The sequence below is a fragment of the Aphis gossypii genome, chromosome 2 (assembly GCF_020184175.1).
Source record: "Aphis gossypii isolate Hap1 chromosome 2, ASM2018417v2, whole genome shotgun sequence".
Taxonomy (NCBI): Eukaryota; Metazoa; Arthropoda; class Insecta; order Hemiptera; family Aphididae; genus Aphis; species Aphis gossypii.
Window position 1 is genome coordinate 51,290,626 of NC_065531.1, and position 16,225 is coordinate 51,306,850.

The 16,225-nt window shown below is 26.8% G+C and overlaps 2 protein-coding genes across 6 annotated transcripts; one reads left to right on the plus strand and one right to left on the minus strand.

Moving 5' to 3' along the window:
• Positions 1-803: 803 nt before the first annotated feature.
• Positions 804-13,274, minus strand: LOC114125614 (DDB1- and CUL4-associated factor 1). 2 transcript variants are annotated; one of them, XM_027989340.2, is made up of 27 exons: positions 13,115-13,274; positions 12,827-12,993; positions 12,415-12,565; positions 12,208-12,339; positions 12,019-12,146; positions 11,768-11,931; positions 11,014-11,156; positions 10,787-10,954; positions 8,887-9,020; positions 8,677-8,815; positions 8,373-8,606; positions 8,145-8,311; positions 7,805-8,078; positions 7,605-7,727; positions 6,276-6,429; positions 6,015-6,160; positions 4,471-4,647; positions 3,836-3,990; positions 3,530-3,748; positions 3,290-3,470; positions 3,013-3,224; positions 2,858-2,942; positions 2,583-2,792; positions 2,307-2,505; positions 2,074-2,228; positions 1,950-2,016; positions 804-1,860 (listed from the first exon to the last, which is right to left on the minus strand). In XM_027989340.2, the coding sequence occupies exons 2-27, from the start codon at positions 12,931-12,933 to the stop codon at positions 1,646-1,648; spliced, it is 4,239 nt and encodes a 1,412-aa protein (XP_027845141.2). In that variant the 5' UTR covers positions 12,934-12,993; positions 13,115-13,274; the 3' UTR covers positions 804-1,645. The 2 variants fall into 2 exon arrangements, with proteins under 2 accessions (XP_027845141.2, XP_027845140.2); XM_027989339.2 differs by having other exon boundaries at positions 8,139-8,311.
• An 86-nt stretch (positions 13,275-13,360) lies between these two features.
• LOC114125615 (cAMP-regulated phosphoprotein 19-B) lies at positions 13,361-15,559 on the plus strand. 4 transcript variants are annotated; one of them, XM_027989343.2, is made up of 5 exons: positions 13,460-13,841; positions 13,905-14,036; positions 14,514-14,578; positions 14,650-14,769; positions 15,082-15,559. In XM_027989343.2, the coding sequence occupies exons 3-5, from the start codon at positions 14,525-14,527 to the stop codon at positions 15,283-15,285; spliced, it is 378 nt and encodes a 125-aa protein (XP_027845144.1). In that variant the 5' UTR covers positions 13,460-13,841; positions 13,905-14,036; positions 14,514-14,524; the 3' UTR covers positions 15,286-15,559. The 4 variants fall into 4 exon arrangements, with proteins under 4 accessions (XP_027845146.1, XP_027845145.1, XP_027845144.1 ...); XM_027989345.2 differs by lacking the exons at positions 13,460-13,841; positions 13,905-14,036 and adding an exon at positions 13,361-13,429; XM_027989344.2 differs by having other exon boundaries at positions 13,458-14,036; positions 14,500-14,578.
• The last annotated feature ends 666 nt before the right edge of the window (positions 15,560-16,225 follow it).

Sequence of the window (16,225 nt, forward strand, 5' to 3'; positions counted from 1 at the left end):
TGTACATACTATTTTGTGTGTGTGTGTGTGTATGTGTGTGGAGGGGGGGTTCTATTTACCTTGCTCGACTATCGCCGAAATTTGAAAAATTTCATTTCGAGGCGGTGCTGACGAACACCACAATTTCTTAGAAACAATTTTGCACAGAAATAACTATCGTGCGAATTTCGGTGATGAACGATAGTTGTACGAATTTGTGCTAAATGAAGGAAATATAAACGTTTAAGAAATTCCCTTTTTGTGGTTGGGGGTGGTGCTGACGAAACGTTTTATCAGCATCGTCCATTGATTTTTGCAATTTCGGAGACATTGGTGTCGTGCAAATTGTGAAATTGGTTATGCAAATCTATGCTAATTAATGATAAATTAATTTTTCTAAGTAGGTTAACTAGCACAACGTAATTACACAATTGTTAGCAGGATCTAACTTTAGGTTTTTTATACGTATCTAACTTTCCAATGTAATTAACCTACCATTGTATCGTTGAATCCTTTAAATATATTTTTAATTCAATAATTTTTCCTTTGACCAAATATTCTCGATTCCAGGCAGTAATGGAATTGTTTCTCTTGACAAAAACTTGAATATGAATATGGGAAAACACACCTTTCCATTATAAGTGTCCTAAGTCAGAGGGTATTTCAGTAGATGGCTAGTGAGTGCATAATATAATACAATAGTCAATATAGGTACCTAATCAAATGTTAATTACTAATTTAAGTAATCAAGGAAATTTTAACACTTATATCTGATAAGAATCAGATCACAATCATACCACATACATCATTAACGTGAAACAAAATCAGAATGTGCTACATAGGCCTATATTTCAGTTACATGAATGGGTTTACACTGAATATTCAAACACAATTGTTAGACCGGGTAGGCTTAAAGTCACACAAGCAATGATCATATATATAATCAATAACATTGGTGTAAATCTCTAATACAGAATAACATTCTTAATTTTAAATAAAATATAAATTAAGATATACAATACACATGACTATAGTCGGGTCACTAAGAGAGTGCTTCTGGACGGCGACCAAAATTCTTCTGTTCTCGCGCATTCCCACCACTAAACCCTCCAAAAACACTAGCCGCCAACTCTGCCACCACTCGTCTATTTGTATTTTTGAAAGAATAGCACTCTCTTAGTGGCCCGAGTATAATAGTTTATATGTAGGTAAAGAGTAGGTGGTTTTCATTTTAATAAAAAAAAAGCAATGTTTAGAATATGTAACCATATTAAATATATAAAAATTTAAGATTAAAATTAATTAATGAAAAATAATTTGTATTAAGACTAGATATCATGATATAATATTACTGTATAATTGACATTTATGTACAAAAATTATTTTATCAAGAACAAATTATATAATATTAATCCCAATCAGCTTTCAGAGTCTTCAAAAAGTTTTTTTTTCAAACTATTTTAGCATATAATCATACATACAAATATAATGGTACAATAATACATAAGATAGAAAACTTTGTTATTAATAATGGAAATACAAAACTGCACAAACGATATAACAAATTGGTAATTGTAAATTTTATGTATTTCTTCATAAGTAATTTCTTATTACATATATCACTTTTTAAATTAAAACAATAAAAATATATTACATTTAATAATAATTAAGCACCTATATTTTCTGGATCTGAATTTTCACCAGCATCATAACTTGCATCATTACTTGAATCAGATACTGGAGTAAATGAAAGAGAATCATCAATATTGTCGCCCTCATAGCTGCTGTTGCTATTGCTACTACTACCACTTGAAAAGTTATCATTCAAACCACCTGCAGACATTCCGTCAGCTATTATATCTTCCAATAGTGATGGAAACACTAAAAAATAAACACAACTTGTATTTTAAATTACTATCTACAAGCTATTAATAATATAAAACAAAACAACAAGATATTATAATACGTACTAGACATGTTTTCGTCTTCTGATCCTGAACCTTCAGAATCAACTTCTTCGTCATCTTCTTCCTCTACCTAAAATTACAAACATGATGAATTCTAATTTATTAAAAAATTATAAAAAAAAATTACCGTTTCATCTTCGTTTCTAGATCTACCAACATCGTAGATTCGTACAATCGATTCATCAATATTTTCGAACATTCCTTGATTTTCAACAATAGCTATTTGAGTATCAGTGCTATTGCATGCCATATGATAAATGAATTTTTTAACATCAACAGTGGCTAACACAAAAAATATTTATATTTTAAATGTCTTAGAAGTTATAAATATGAATTTAATATTTTGTTCATTAAATTTACCTATATTTGAGTAATCATTAGGATCTAAAGTTTTGAATGAAGTTTGGTAAGATGAATCATTTTCCATTTCTTGATCAATAACGTACAAATACATTCCTTCTCCAGATTTCGAGAATGTCACATTACATTGATCAAGACTTGACACTGTGCGCAATAACTGGAATGTGCGCATATCCCAGACTTCTGTATTTGATATAATCTATCAAGTTATAAATTAAAAAATTGTTTTCAGATTACAAAGTGAATACAACTAAGTTGATAAAAAATGAGTCTTACCTCAAGTCCATTTGGATGGAAAATTCCACTCACACATTGATTTAATTTATCAAACTTGTGGATTTCTTTTCCAGCTAAAGCATCCCATAATACACCATCAGATAACACTAATTCATTAGTAGCATCAAATGCTGCTCGATTTCTACTGTACTGATTTGAATGTTTTGGAACTAATGTTAATAATTTTTTACTAGTTTCCAAATCATATATCTGGAAAAAAATCATTAAAAGTTAATTAAAATAACTATGATGATTAGCTAAAATTCAGTAATTACAGTTGCAATTTCAGCTTTAGTTCCAAGTAATTTAGTTTGGTCATAATTGCTAAAAGTGCAATATTCTTCATGGTCCAAAGAATATCTAAACAAGAAAATATTTATTTTAGAACATACATAAGAGGTTTTTTAAAAACAAGCATGAGAATATTTACTTAAGATTGATTGCATCTTCAGTTATAGACCAAATAGATGTTAAAGGCGCTCGCCAAGAAGCAGAAGATATTAACAGCCTTTCATCTTGACTACATTGTAAGTCTATGATATATGAATCGTGGGCTGAAAATGATAGTTCTTCTTGAGAAGTAAATAAATTGAATACTTTTATTTCACCGTTGTATGTCCCAATTGCAACACGATTTTGGTTCTAAAATGTATAACTTTATTATTATAACAATATATATACAAATTAAGTTTTCATAAAAGACTTACTAAAAACTCGCAACAAGTGAAATATGCTTCTTCATCGTCCATGTGGAACATGCGGGTTGGACAAAAACGACTATGAATGAGTCTTTGGTTTAGTTTTCTAGAATGTATGTTTTTCGAAAATCGCATAGCAAAATTTGTACACATTGAGCTTCTTGGTTTAGGATCAGGACATTTGTGTGGACTATATAAAAGTATGAGTAAGTATATATTTGTTTGATAATTAAATATTTAAACACTTACACAAATAAGTTAAATTGAGGACATGTAACCATAGGATGTTTACAAGAAGCATGTTGATTAGTTAAGTATTCTGTAACAATAGATTCTAAACTAACTTTTGAGTTAGTGTTATTGTCAGTTATCGATGTTAAATCTTGATCAATCTTTTTATGAACTGATTTAGACATAGGTGACTCAAGTTCTTGTTCTGGTTCTGGTTTTGGACGAATTTCTGATCGTCTAGATAAATAAAATATAATTTATATACATATTTGTGAAAGATATTAACATAATTAATGTACTAAATAATAAATATATGCATAATACCTATTGACATTCAAACGTATTGGAGTTGAATTTATTCCTCTGGCACTAAATCCAGCACCTGAAGGACCATTTGATGAATTCCCTAATTCGGATTTTTGGTTCTGAACCGAGTGTCTGGAACTTATTGGGGATATTCCTCCTCCAATTGACCGATTCTTTAACACAAACATCTTTATTAATATGCATGTAATTCACCAAAAATAACTAAGAATCATACAAAAAATAATTAATTAAGAGAATGTGATGCATGCATAAATGTTATTTATCTTTTTCTAACAAATATACAACATAGAAATTTGCTTTTAGTAAAAATCATTTTGTATTAGAATAATTATTGCGTTAAATAGATCAATTCCTAAAATTATCTAGGTTTTTATGTTATTTTAATTAAAAAAACAAGTTGTGACAAGTTTTAAATTTTAATATTTTTTGTACTTATAACTTATTAATATAAATTAAAATTAAAATATAAAAGTTGGTGAGACAATATTTGTACTGTTGGATTTGGTAGTCAATTTACTGTAATATTAAGACTAACAATATAAAATGGATTCGGTTGAGTGTAAATTTGTAAATAGGTATATGTAAGATGGAGACAACACAAGCAAACATTGCAAGTTCTTAATCATACTTACACGACAATGGGAAATATATGTAAAAGGTGTAGACTTTTTTTCAGCTATATTAAGATTTGCTTCTTGTACTAATGATTCTGCAGTTGTCGACAAACCTTTTGCCACTAAATGTTGATGCATTAAAAGAAGCAATTGTTGCTCATTGAAATGAATTTTAGTTTGTGCAACTATGTTAGCCTACAAATAAAATAAATTTAAGTATACAGAAAATAACTAAAATTAATAATTATATATTTTATTTGTCATTCAATGGTGCAAAACAGTCAAATAGGGTTGTTTAGGAAGAACAAAACCTGATAATAACTATTCTATACACAGTATACACTTAAAAAAAATTTAAACATCATTATATATTGTGAAATGCTGTTTGAGCAGTCTAATCTATGCTCTTAAGTTATAGATATACTGAATATATTTAGTATTTACACAACATTAATGCAACCACATATAAGTAGTAACATGCTCAAAAAGTATGGACTATGGAGTACAACAGCAAATTAATTAAAATATTGTTTTTCTTATTTTTGAAAAGACACAACTTTTTGTCTTTGTCAAACATGTAAAGTGTAAGTAGTATGGAAAATTTAAGTTCAACAGTTCAGATTTAGCTTCACTTTTAATATTAGAGTGAATTGACCAAAAGTCAAGCTTAAAGTAACAGCATTTTCTGTATTGCCTTTAGTGATATAATAATATTTTAAATTTGAACGAAGTTATGAACATTTTTATAAAATATTCTTTTTTAATTGTAATATTTTACATACTCATCACTAATTATAGTCTGGGATACAAAAAGTGATATGTGCCTGCCCATGTACTATGATCCATAACCTGTGTATAATATAAGATAAAGTAAACAATGGTTCTCAACTGGCGTTGTGTATTTTTGAAATCGTGCACCAATTATTTTAAAAATTTTGAGAACACATTAGACGATTTATCCATTGAGATCGCTATAGTTACACGCCACTTTTCGTGTGCCCGACTATAAAAATTAAAATTTAGAAAAAACACTTTCAACAAAATACAGAAAATATTGTAATCTTAAAAGAACAACATATCTGGATATAATCGAGTTATAATCTCTATAATGATAAAATGAATACCTTGTGGTGTCATATTAAATGTATACAAGGTTAAGTTAGGCTATAACTACTTATATTTAAATTTGTTATATCCATGATGACCTAAAACATGTTGAAATCTGTGTTGTTTAAAACTAGCATAAGCTTTGCAGATGTCAGAAAAACCTATAAAACCTAGTTTAATATATTAATTAAGGATTGGCATCAATGTTCTTTCTTTTCTTTTGTTTTTTTTTTTAAACATATTTAACTTTAAAAAATTGATTGGTACATATAACGACATATAACACTAACATCTACTAATGTGATATTGCTCTGAATTATAATTTATATATTGTTTGGATGACAGAACGATATGGTTTTCACAAGCCTGGGTGAGGTGATAACAAATCATTACTTTAAATTGTCTTATAAAGTTAAAACAGTACGTATTTGAATTTTTACAAATTAAAAACATACTCGATTTATATTTGCCAATGATGCTTCTATTTCAGCTCCATTATTTTTTTTTTTCCCTGAAACCAATTCCATCAACTCTAAAGCATATTTTTGAAACGTTACATGCTCTTGACGTTTTTCTTGCAATACAGGATTTTTCATTAAATCTATAACATTATATAAATGACATGTATTCAATTACAAAAATATAAAATTTATCATATTTTCATGTCATGTCATTTTCTAATTTACATCAAAAATAATTATTGATTAATCACATACTTTGTAATTGGCCACTGTTAAATAAAGGCAATTTGCTGATAATTTGGCGAACTGATTCACTGCGAGCCAATCCAGCTAATGCACGACTTGCTAATCCTCGTATAGCATCAACATCAGTTATTGGTGTTTTAATAGTCATTAAAGTAAGTAAAACCTATGGTTTAAAAAATTAAAAGTTGTTCATCATTATAATTAAAATGTTAGATGATTTAAATATAATTAAAAATTGTAACTTAAGCACATTACAGTTATAATGCATCTTAGTTTAATTATTACATGGGCAATGTTATTCTTAATAATTTTTAAAATAAGTTAAAATAATTTTATTACAATTTTATAAAAGTATAATATTTATATAGGTAAGTATAAAGAGAAAAGATTTTGGTATTCTCAATATAAATGAAAACCGTTGCTTCAAAAATATTACTATTGAACAATCAACATCACGTTTAATCTTCTTAATAAATTATATATATCGTAGGCATAATATAGTCAAAACAGGCATTTTATTAAATGCCTAGGCATAGTTAAAGAATTTAATTTTTATGCAATTTTACTATCCACCTAGACACTTAGCCAAATGCCTAGTAATTTAATAAAATGAAACATTTTGTATTATTTTAAACATTTTACTATAATATTTTCTATTAATTATTTATTGCTATTTTATATTATGTAAAAAAAACTAAGTATTATTTATTAATGTGTAAAAATCGTAGGTATATGAAATATATTTAAGTCCATGTAATGTAATAAAAATCAACAAATTATAAACAATATGCATATTAGTAATAAAAAGAATTAATAACAATTTGTAATTATAATATAACCTTATTAATCATTTTTTTATTCTAGTACTATCACATCTAAATAATAATTACCTATACAATATATATATATATTATATTTAATATTTATGATTTAATTTAATAACAATAGTATTGGTGTGCACACACTTAAATATATTTCATATACTTACAAGTTTTACATATTTATAAATAATACATTTTTTTTTTTTTTTTTATAGAAAATAGCAGTAAATAATTAATAGAAAATATAGTTAAATGTTTAAGGTAATACAAAATATTTCATTTTTATTACTTGCCTAACTTAAAATAGGCATTTAGTTAAATGCCTTGTAATTATATTAAATTATTAAGCATTTAGTTAAATGGCTTGTCATTTTATTAAATTATTAGGCATTTGGCTAAGTATCTAGACCTATAGTGGAATCACATAAAAATAAATTCTTTAATTTATATCTAGGCATTTAGTAAAATGCCTGATTTGACTATATGCCTACGACATATATAATGAAAAATCACTTACCATAATTCCATTATTATTTCGAATACAATCCCAAATTTTTTCAATCACAGCATCATCACAAGTCTTAGGTATTCGTTTCTTAGCCGATCCATAAGAAGAATAGTATGCTATACTTCCACCTTCCTAAAGAATAATATTTATTGTTTAGTATTAAATACTAAATCAAATTGAAATTCATAGAAATAAAAAAATGTATATACCCTATGTATTGGTGCACAAACACAAGTTATAATGACAGAGAGAGCAGCCTTTTGAATATCAGCATCTAAAAGATCTCCTTCTGCTGCTTTTATAATAATATTTAATCCGACATTGTCATTTTCAGCTTGTGGTTCATCTTCTTGCATTATCGATGTATCATTTTGGTTATCAACTGAAATTTTAGGTGATGGTATTTCACATAATGCCAATTGAACTTTTGGTAATACAGCACATATGTTTAATACTTCAAGTGCATTTTTAATCATTTCACATCTGTAATGAAATTTAATAGATGTAAAAGACAAATTTAAAGAAATAAATAATTTTATCTACTCATGCCTTCCGGAAAAATTCCATTCGTGGGCTAAACTGATTATTTGCAATAATAAACTTAAGCCACCCAATTTAAGTAATTGATCGACTGGTGTCCAGTGGCTTTTTAGGGATACAGCATTTGATAATAGTTCAATTTCTTCTTGAACTTCAGCACGAGATTTTTTTGTAGACTAAAAAAAATATATAATATATATATATTGTTTACTCAATTACATTATTAAAATGTCATACTTTATAACCAGGTACTGTGAAAAAATCATGAATCATTGTAGATGAAATTAATAGACCAGAATCTCTCATTTTTGCTCTACGTATTTGCTGAGCTTTTATATGTAAATGGGCTTCAAAATAATGTTTTAATCCAGCACAAACATGACGAATAATTTGTCGTGCAGAACATTCAGCATCTTCAGTTAATGAACTAAATGCTGGATCGTCCGATGAAAGAATAGGCAATGTACTAACCTATAGAAATTATTATTATGATTACTATTCACTAATATAATTTAATTTGGAATGAATAAATGATTCATACCACATTAAGGAGTTTACGTAATCCATCATGATTATCAAATATTTCTTGAATAACTCTAAAATGAAAACTATAACTGAAGAACATAGTTGCATGACATCTACTAGAATCATGAGAACACTCTAACATCCATAGTGCATACCTTATAAGAAATTATTAAAAACATGTTTAACATAATACATAATTGAAAAATAATAATATTTTGACACATACTTTACAAGATCAACAAGAACATGTTCAGGTAAAAGGCAAATCCTTTCCATTGCTTCTTCACAATATGACAAGTAATAAAAACAAATTGAAACACCAGTGGATGGAATACTAGGTTTTGGAATAAGAAGTAACTTCTAAAATATAAAAATAAAATATTTAATATTTATAAAATAAGAAAAAATTATTATTCAAAGTTAATTTAATTAACGCATACTATTACTGTATTTGTAACACCTACATTTAAATGATATGGTAGTTGTATAATCTTTAATTTTAAAACAGAATTATATTTTGTACTGTACACTCTCATCAAACTTCTCCACAAACTATAAGCTTAATGGAGGATTGCTAACATTACAAGTTCATATTTAATCTTATTATGTTTTATTTATAATATGTTGTAAGAATGTACAATCCGAAATTGTTTGCAAAATATATATTATTATTGCTACAACATTTAGTATAGCATAAACAGTGTAACAAATAGGTAATTATTTAGGGTTTGTAAGTGTTTGTGGTCCGGACAAAATATAATTTAAAAAAAATTAGTTTGATAGGTAATAGGATGATCGATATAGAACAGGTATGGCAAACTTTTTTAATACTACGTGTCAAAAATGACTTTTTTTTAGAGCGTGCCATGGATTTGCCATTCATGATATAGAATATATCAGTAATTCTTAGTACATTAAATTATAATAATATATTAAATTTAAAACTAAGGCTCAGAACAGTAATGCATTGGAAAATGGATTTTAAATTTTACAGTTTGGGTTAATTTTTTTTGTTGCAGCAAAAACTGAATACTTTTGATTTCAGCCCGAATAAGGTCGATAGACAAAAATCACCCATTTTATTCATTGTATAAGAAAATACTCCAAATTTACAGTAGTTAAAACCGCACACTATTTCTAGTGCTAACTAATGGATAAGATAAGATTATAAGATACACTGCAATAATCATGCATAAACACGTTTTAAGACTTTAGTCACCACTCGTTATTAGTCAATCTTATATATACATATATATATGCTATAGGTAGCAAAGACATAAGACATAGTGGTTAAAATGTCAGTGATTTTTTTGTATTTTTAATTATGTATAATAGATTTTAAAATTATTGATAGTTTTAAGGGGGTAGGTGTTTATTACTTAACAATTTTAAGTACAGAAAATTTAGAAAAAAAATTTTTTTTTAACTTGAATACTTCTGTATACAATTTTTTATTTGATAAAACTATAAAGTACACATAAACATATACATTATAAAGTATGTGGTTCTTGTCTATCAATCTTTTTGAGGTCGAAAACAAACATGTATGGTTTTTGGATACAATAATTATAAAAATTCTACAGTTTTGTCCAGTATTTTATAGCAAGTAAGTGGTTTTAAGTCATCTAATTTTTTTAATTCTTAGATTTAATTTTTAAAAATAATTTTGAATTATAGAGATTTGAGATTTTTGAAAATAATCATCAATGTCAATAAAAACGTTATCCTTGGACAAAAATCTTGAGGATTAAATATAAATTTTTTTGTAAGCAGTTTATACAGAAAATAAGAATTTACATGCAAATTAATTTTAGACATTTAAGTTCAAATTTTGACATAATAATATAAACAAAATAATTATAATTTGAGTTATTTTGTTAAACAATGATATAAAAACTTTACTAGTAAAAAAACTCTAAAAATCATTAAGTATATTGTTATTTTCAAATTTTAAGCTATTTACCTATACTACTTTATTGACATTCTTTACAGTATTTACATTAACCTAACATAATATGATATAATATACATTATTTTAATTGTTTTAGTGAAAAAGTTCTTTTTGAGTTTCATCATATTTTCTAATAAAAGTAAGTCTAGATTTATATAAAATATAATTAACATACTTGTAGTCCTTGCGAACCAATAAATTCTGTGGCAAATTTTTTATGACATAAAAGAGCAGCCAAATATTTTAATGCTTCAAAAGTTAAATATCCATTTTGCTTTTCTGATGAATTGATTATTTTCATAACCAAGTTGAGAGCATTTTTCTCATAGGCATGGCTTAAAAACTGGAAACAAGTTTCTTAATTTTATCATATAATGGACAAATTTAATATGAAATACATACCTCTTGATATTCTCCAGTTGGGACTAAATATTTAAGACAGTAAACTAATTTTGTAGTCAAAGTCGGTGGGTAGATTTGTATCCAGTTGCTAGCACTAGACTCAGTAGAGGAAGAATTACTATCACCACATATACCATTTTCTTCTAAAATTTAAAATATTATTAAATTAAATAATTAAAATAAAATATAACAAAAACTTATTGCAATGTTAAAAAGGAACAAATTTATGGAAAAAGTTCCTTTTAACTATTATAAAAAATCCTTTTGTCTGCAAAAATAAATAACATTTTCTGTTTATTTAGAATTTTATTTTACTATTACTATTAATATGATGAATATGTTTCAGTTGGCAGTTTAAGTATATATAAATATAATTATCCATTAAGTGCAAACAGCAAATCCATAGAGGGTATTAGTTTTTAAATTAGTTTGAGACCACGGTAATAAATAAATAAATTTAAAAAGTTTCTAACTTTAAAGCATGTGATTTTATCAAGATTTTACTTAAGACTATAAATTAACAAAATTAAAATTTTTTATTTTTAAGCACTTGCTTATTTTCTAAAGGAAATGTCAAAAAGCAAATTTTTATTTAAAAAAAAATAGGGATTGGAACAAAAAATTAATTTTATATGGAGTGTTGATAAACACTGGCTGTAAATATTTGAATAAGATAATGATTTTTTACAGTTAGAAATATGTTAAGCATTGTAAAATAAAATATATTTTTAATTATTATAAAAATAAAAATTACTTTTTCTTTTTGGAGATGGAGCATCTGTATCATCATTAATCTGATTAATACTTAGATCTTGGCACGGCTGTGTGCTTTGATTGATTTCATTTTCTTCACAGAACTGAGTATAGTATGATTGTAGACGATCCAATATAATTGGAACAAGTCTATTATTATCCTCTCTACATAATTAAAATTATATTTATTTACCTATTATTCTATTTTAACATATAATAAATACAAGAAGTATAATTATTCATTAATCATACTTAAAATTAGCAGCTATATCTGTCAACTCCATACAAGATGCCAATAATCCCGTTGAATAAGTTTGCAATGGTTCATTAGTACTTTCAGCCCAAGTGAAAAGTCTTTGAATGAGTTGATCATTAGCAGGCTAAAACACAATTTTTTTGTATGTTTCCTAATACTATCTCATGAATTGAAGAATTACTTACACTTTCAAAAACAACAGTTGTTTCTAAACCGGGTATAAGGTTCATTATAAGCCTACATGCAGCAACATTTAAATCGTGATTATCTTTAGTACGTCTTGGCCAATGATGTTCTTTTAAATAATCCATTACTAACTAAAAATATGAATTGCATATTATTTTAACTAACAATTTTTTTTAATAAAAACATGAGTTAATTCAAAAACTTACTTTATTCATTAAAGCATCTTTGCGGAACAGAATCTTATACATCTGACCTAATACACAGGTAGGATCTATTCGAGATGGATGACGGTCATCAAAAGGGTCTGGATCTTTTTTAAGATAATTTTTTGATTCTGCTTCAAATAATTCACATAATCTGAAATGTCAAAATAACATTTATTGATTGTATTATTAAATTTAAAAAAAGATACTTATTTCATAAAAATATTGAATATTAAAAACTAGGAAATTTGAGAGTACTTTATAAAAAAACATCCTCATATTTGAATAGAACATATTAATTTGCCAGATATTAACGTAAAACATCAAAATTAAAATTAAGATCCTAACTAATAGACTATATTTAAAGCTATTGACTTAAGATATAAATTTAAAAAATGATGGTAATTTTAATTACTTGATTAAAGTAGGTATGGGATTGAAGTTTGGGGTCGGCATTTCTTCTTCCCATTTCCGGAGTAAGTTGGTCAGCTCGCTGACAGACTGCTCAACCACTCTCTCCATTGATAAAAAAACAATAAATGACTTCTATGACGAAACGTTTGAAATTTGCAAGGATTTTTCCTGTCAAAAATATTAAAAATAAATAACGAACAACAATAGCGTTCGTAGTGATGTAATTATAAGAGAACAGATTTCCGGATCTATTTTTTCTACACAAAAATTTATAAAATAATATAGATACCTTGCTACTTATTACTCGTGGCTCGAAATAGCCAAAGGTAATAAAAAAAAAAATTCACTCTCTTTAGTCTATTAAGCGTGAGCCAGATACACGACATAACATCAACACTCAACAACAACGAGTAACAACAACTACAACGCACGACTCTTGTCTGAGCGGACCGCACTTATTTTTCGAGGTTATGTCACCACCGCAAACCCCCAGATATGACACCGGGAGCGCTGGTCAACGTTGTCAGCTGCTGCCACTCACGTTTTGTATTAACTATAATTATTAATTATTAATTTTCATTAAGAAAACGAAAAAACAACAGACGTAGGTATTCTATTTTTATACTAGTCGAAATTAGTGATTACTGAATACCATTCACATATACTATTATTCAAGTATTTAGGTATTCTTCAATATCAGTATTGCATAGTTTTTACGCGTTAAGTGGCAAGTGTACAACAGCGCAACTCGTAGTTCGTACTCCAAACTGCCGAAATCCGCGCGGTTCGCATTCAACAACAATAATAACAATTACCTATATTTATGATGGTGGCTTTCACGTATTTTGCTGATAAGCAGATAAAACAACAACAGACGAAAATAATAACATGGCTTAATATTGTACTATAGTTTAAGAGGATTGGCTGCTCTCAGTGCTCTCACTTCTTACCCGCCCAATCTTTCCGGCACTTCGGCCACAATACAGATATTCGCTAACCGTTGTGTGCCCAACGCGGTTGTTTACAAATTTGCAATATTATTGTTAAAAAAAATTTTTAATTCAATTTTTTTTGCGCAGGAACAAAACGGCGTCTTAATTTGTCGCGGTTTTCTTTTGTTCCTTCGTTTTCAAACGTTTGCTTGTTTTTATTAGTTAGTTGACGACGGTATATCCGCAGACATCACCATCAATACTACGCGTGCAACACAAGTAATAATATTAAATATTTGTCGATGTATTTATTAGTTTGAAATTGTCTGACCAAAATAAAACATGATATTACCACTAACCACTAATATTCTTCGTTTTTGACCATTCATTCTTTCGAGATTGAATCAGACTAAAAAAGATCGTCGATAACCATTTTTTCCGGTAGTCGTGTCCTTTCAGTTTAGTTTAGTTTAATATTTTTGTTCTCTTTTTGCCAATTCGAGGTCAAGTACAACACGATTGATAATATTTCTACATTATTATTATTATCCCCTTAACTGTATCATTCAATGCTACATAATCCGCCACTCCATTTAATACCAGGTGTTTCCGCGATTTATTTTTTGTTTGCACTAATTTAATATAGACATGTTTAGATTATAGATCACCTAAACTTTCATCTTTAAACTTTTAAAATCTTAGATTACTTTTTATACACATTGTCAGTATTTCTAATCTACAGTTGTTAATTGTCAGTTGTCTTAGCTATGGCCGATCAAAAACCAAATGAAAATCAAAATTCTGAATTTTGTAAGCCCAAGGTAACAATTATTTGATTTGAATAATTCAACTATATTTTTATTTTATTAACATGTACCAATTATTGTTTTAGGATCCCAAAGATGTTGAAAAAGCTCAAGAAGAGTGTATGAAGAAACAATATCAAATGAAATCAAATTGGCCTCCAGTCAGTGGTCATTCTGCCCTCCTCCAAAAACGTTTAGCTAAAGGGGTATGAATAACTTTATGGATCATAATATAATTAATATCCTATGTTGCTAAATGAGTTTTAATTATTTCAACAATATTATATTTCATGATATTTTTTTAGCTGTTTTGCAAAAATTAAAATAATTGTATACAATTTTAAACTTTATCTATACAACTTAATCGCATCTTTTAAAATAAATTATGATGATTGTTCGTTGAAAAAAAAAAACAATCGATATTTTCCCAAGTTATATATATTTTTTGATGGCATATTGTAGTGATAATAATAATATCTTTAAAATAAATTATAAAATGCTATTCATTTTGCTTTCAGCAAAAATTTTTTGACTCTGGTGATTATCAAATGGCCAAACAGGCAGGTAATGGTAATAAATTGATTAATAATCGTCCTGTGCAACAAGTATTGGGTTTTGGTACTGGAGATACCATACCGACACCAGACACAGTTCCAGCCCGCAAGACCTCCATTATTCAGCCAAAATTTAACTCAAGTTCCACTCCGTCATCCACTACGTGATTTACATGTCTTAATGGGTTATTAATATTTATTTACATTTATTTTATTCAGTAAATTAGTTCAATCAAGTTTTGAATCATTTTATTTTTGTTAATGTTAAGACTTGTGGCCCATGGAATAAACAAACGATGGCCATTTGATTAAGCTATTTTTTTTTATTTTTTTTTTAAAATTATTTTATCTTCAATAAGTAATTAAATTTTGTGTATTATTAATTGCATTATATTTCAACTCTATTTTAACGCTCATAATAAAGCATTTTTCCAACAAAGTATGTATGATTTTTTTAAATTATTGGTCCACAAAATTATTATTAGATATGCAAGCACATTCTCTTGAGAATGTTGCTTCTATCTGTAACTGTAGTATTTAAATGTGTCTTTAAGTTATTTTTAATGGGTTATGAATTCTTACATTATATTTAGTTTAAAAACTACAAATTATTAATGTCGTTTACAATGTATGAATAATATATACTCAATTTCAAATTTGTGATTTGATAATTAAATAAAATTAAGTTTTTTTTTATAAAATGTATTAAAGTATTAATCTAAATTAATCTTTACTGTGTTAACTGTTAATATTTTATTAAACTTGGACTTAATCAAAAAAACTTCTACCTATAAGATTTTTTTTTTTACAATTCAATAAAATTAATTTCATTCAAACATAAGGCAATATTATTTTTAACTGTATCATTTAAATCAGTAAAAATTAAAGTAGTGAAAAATACGTTCCACACAACACTTACCAATTTATTTATTTTTTAATCAATATGATATTGGGTACCTACTACCTTTCAAGATAATATAATAATTAATACTTAACCAACTGATCAATATTTGTTAGATTTGCTTTTATATTATAATCTTTAAGCAAATATAAAAAGGTAAGTGGGTTTTGATCTATTGTATATTAGGTGTCAAGTGAATCACTGTAA

What these genes read in the sequence shown, in the direction of transcription:
- LOC114125614 (XM_027989339.2), bottom strand. Translation starts at nt 12,933, where the DNA reads ATGGAGAGAGTGGTTGAGCAGTCTGTCAGCGAGCTGACCAACTTACTC. An exon ending in TCCATCTCCAAAAAGAAAAA is followed by an intron (nt 11,157 to 11,767) that starts GTAATTTTTATT and finishes TTTAAATTTTAG; the next exon opens with AAGAAAATGGTATATGTGGT. An exon ending in GAAATAATAATGGAATTATG is followed by an intron (nt 6,430 to 7,604) that starts GTAAGTGATTTT and finishes TTTAAACCATAG; the next exon opens with GTTTTACTTACTTTAATGAC.
- LOC114125615 (XM_027989345.2), top strand. Translation starts at nt 14,525, where the DNA reads ATGGCCGATCAAAAACCAAATGAAAATCAAAATTCTGAATTTTGTAAG. An exon ending in CTGAATTTTGTAAGCCCAAG is followed by an intron (nt 14,579 to 14,649) that starts GTAACAATTATT and finishes TTATTGTTTTAG; the next exon opens with GATCCCAAAGATGTTGAAAA. An exon ending in AAAAACGTTTAGCTAAAGGG is followed by an intron (nt 14,770 to 15,081) that starts GTATGAATAACT and finishes TTTTGCTTTCAG; the next exon opens with CAAAAATTTTTTGACTCTGG.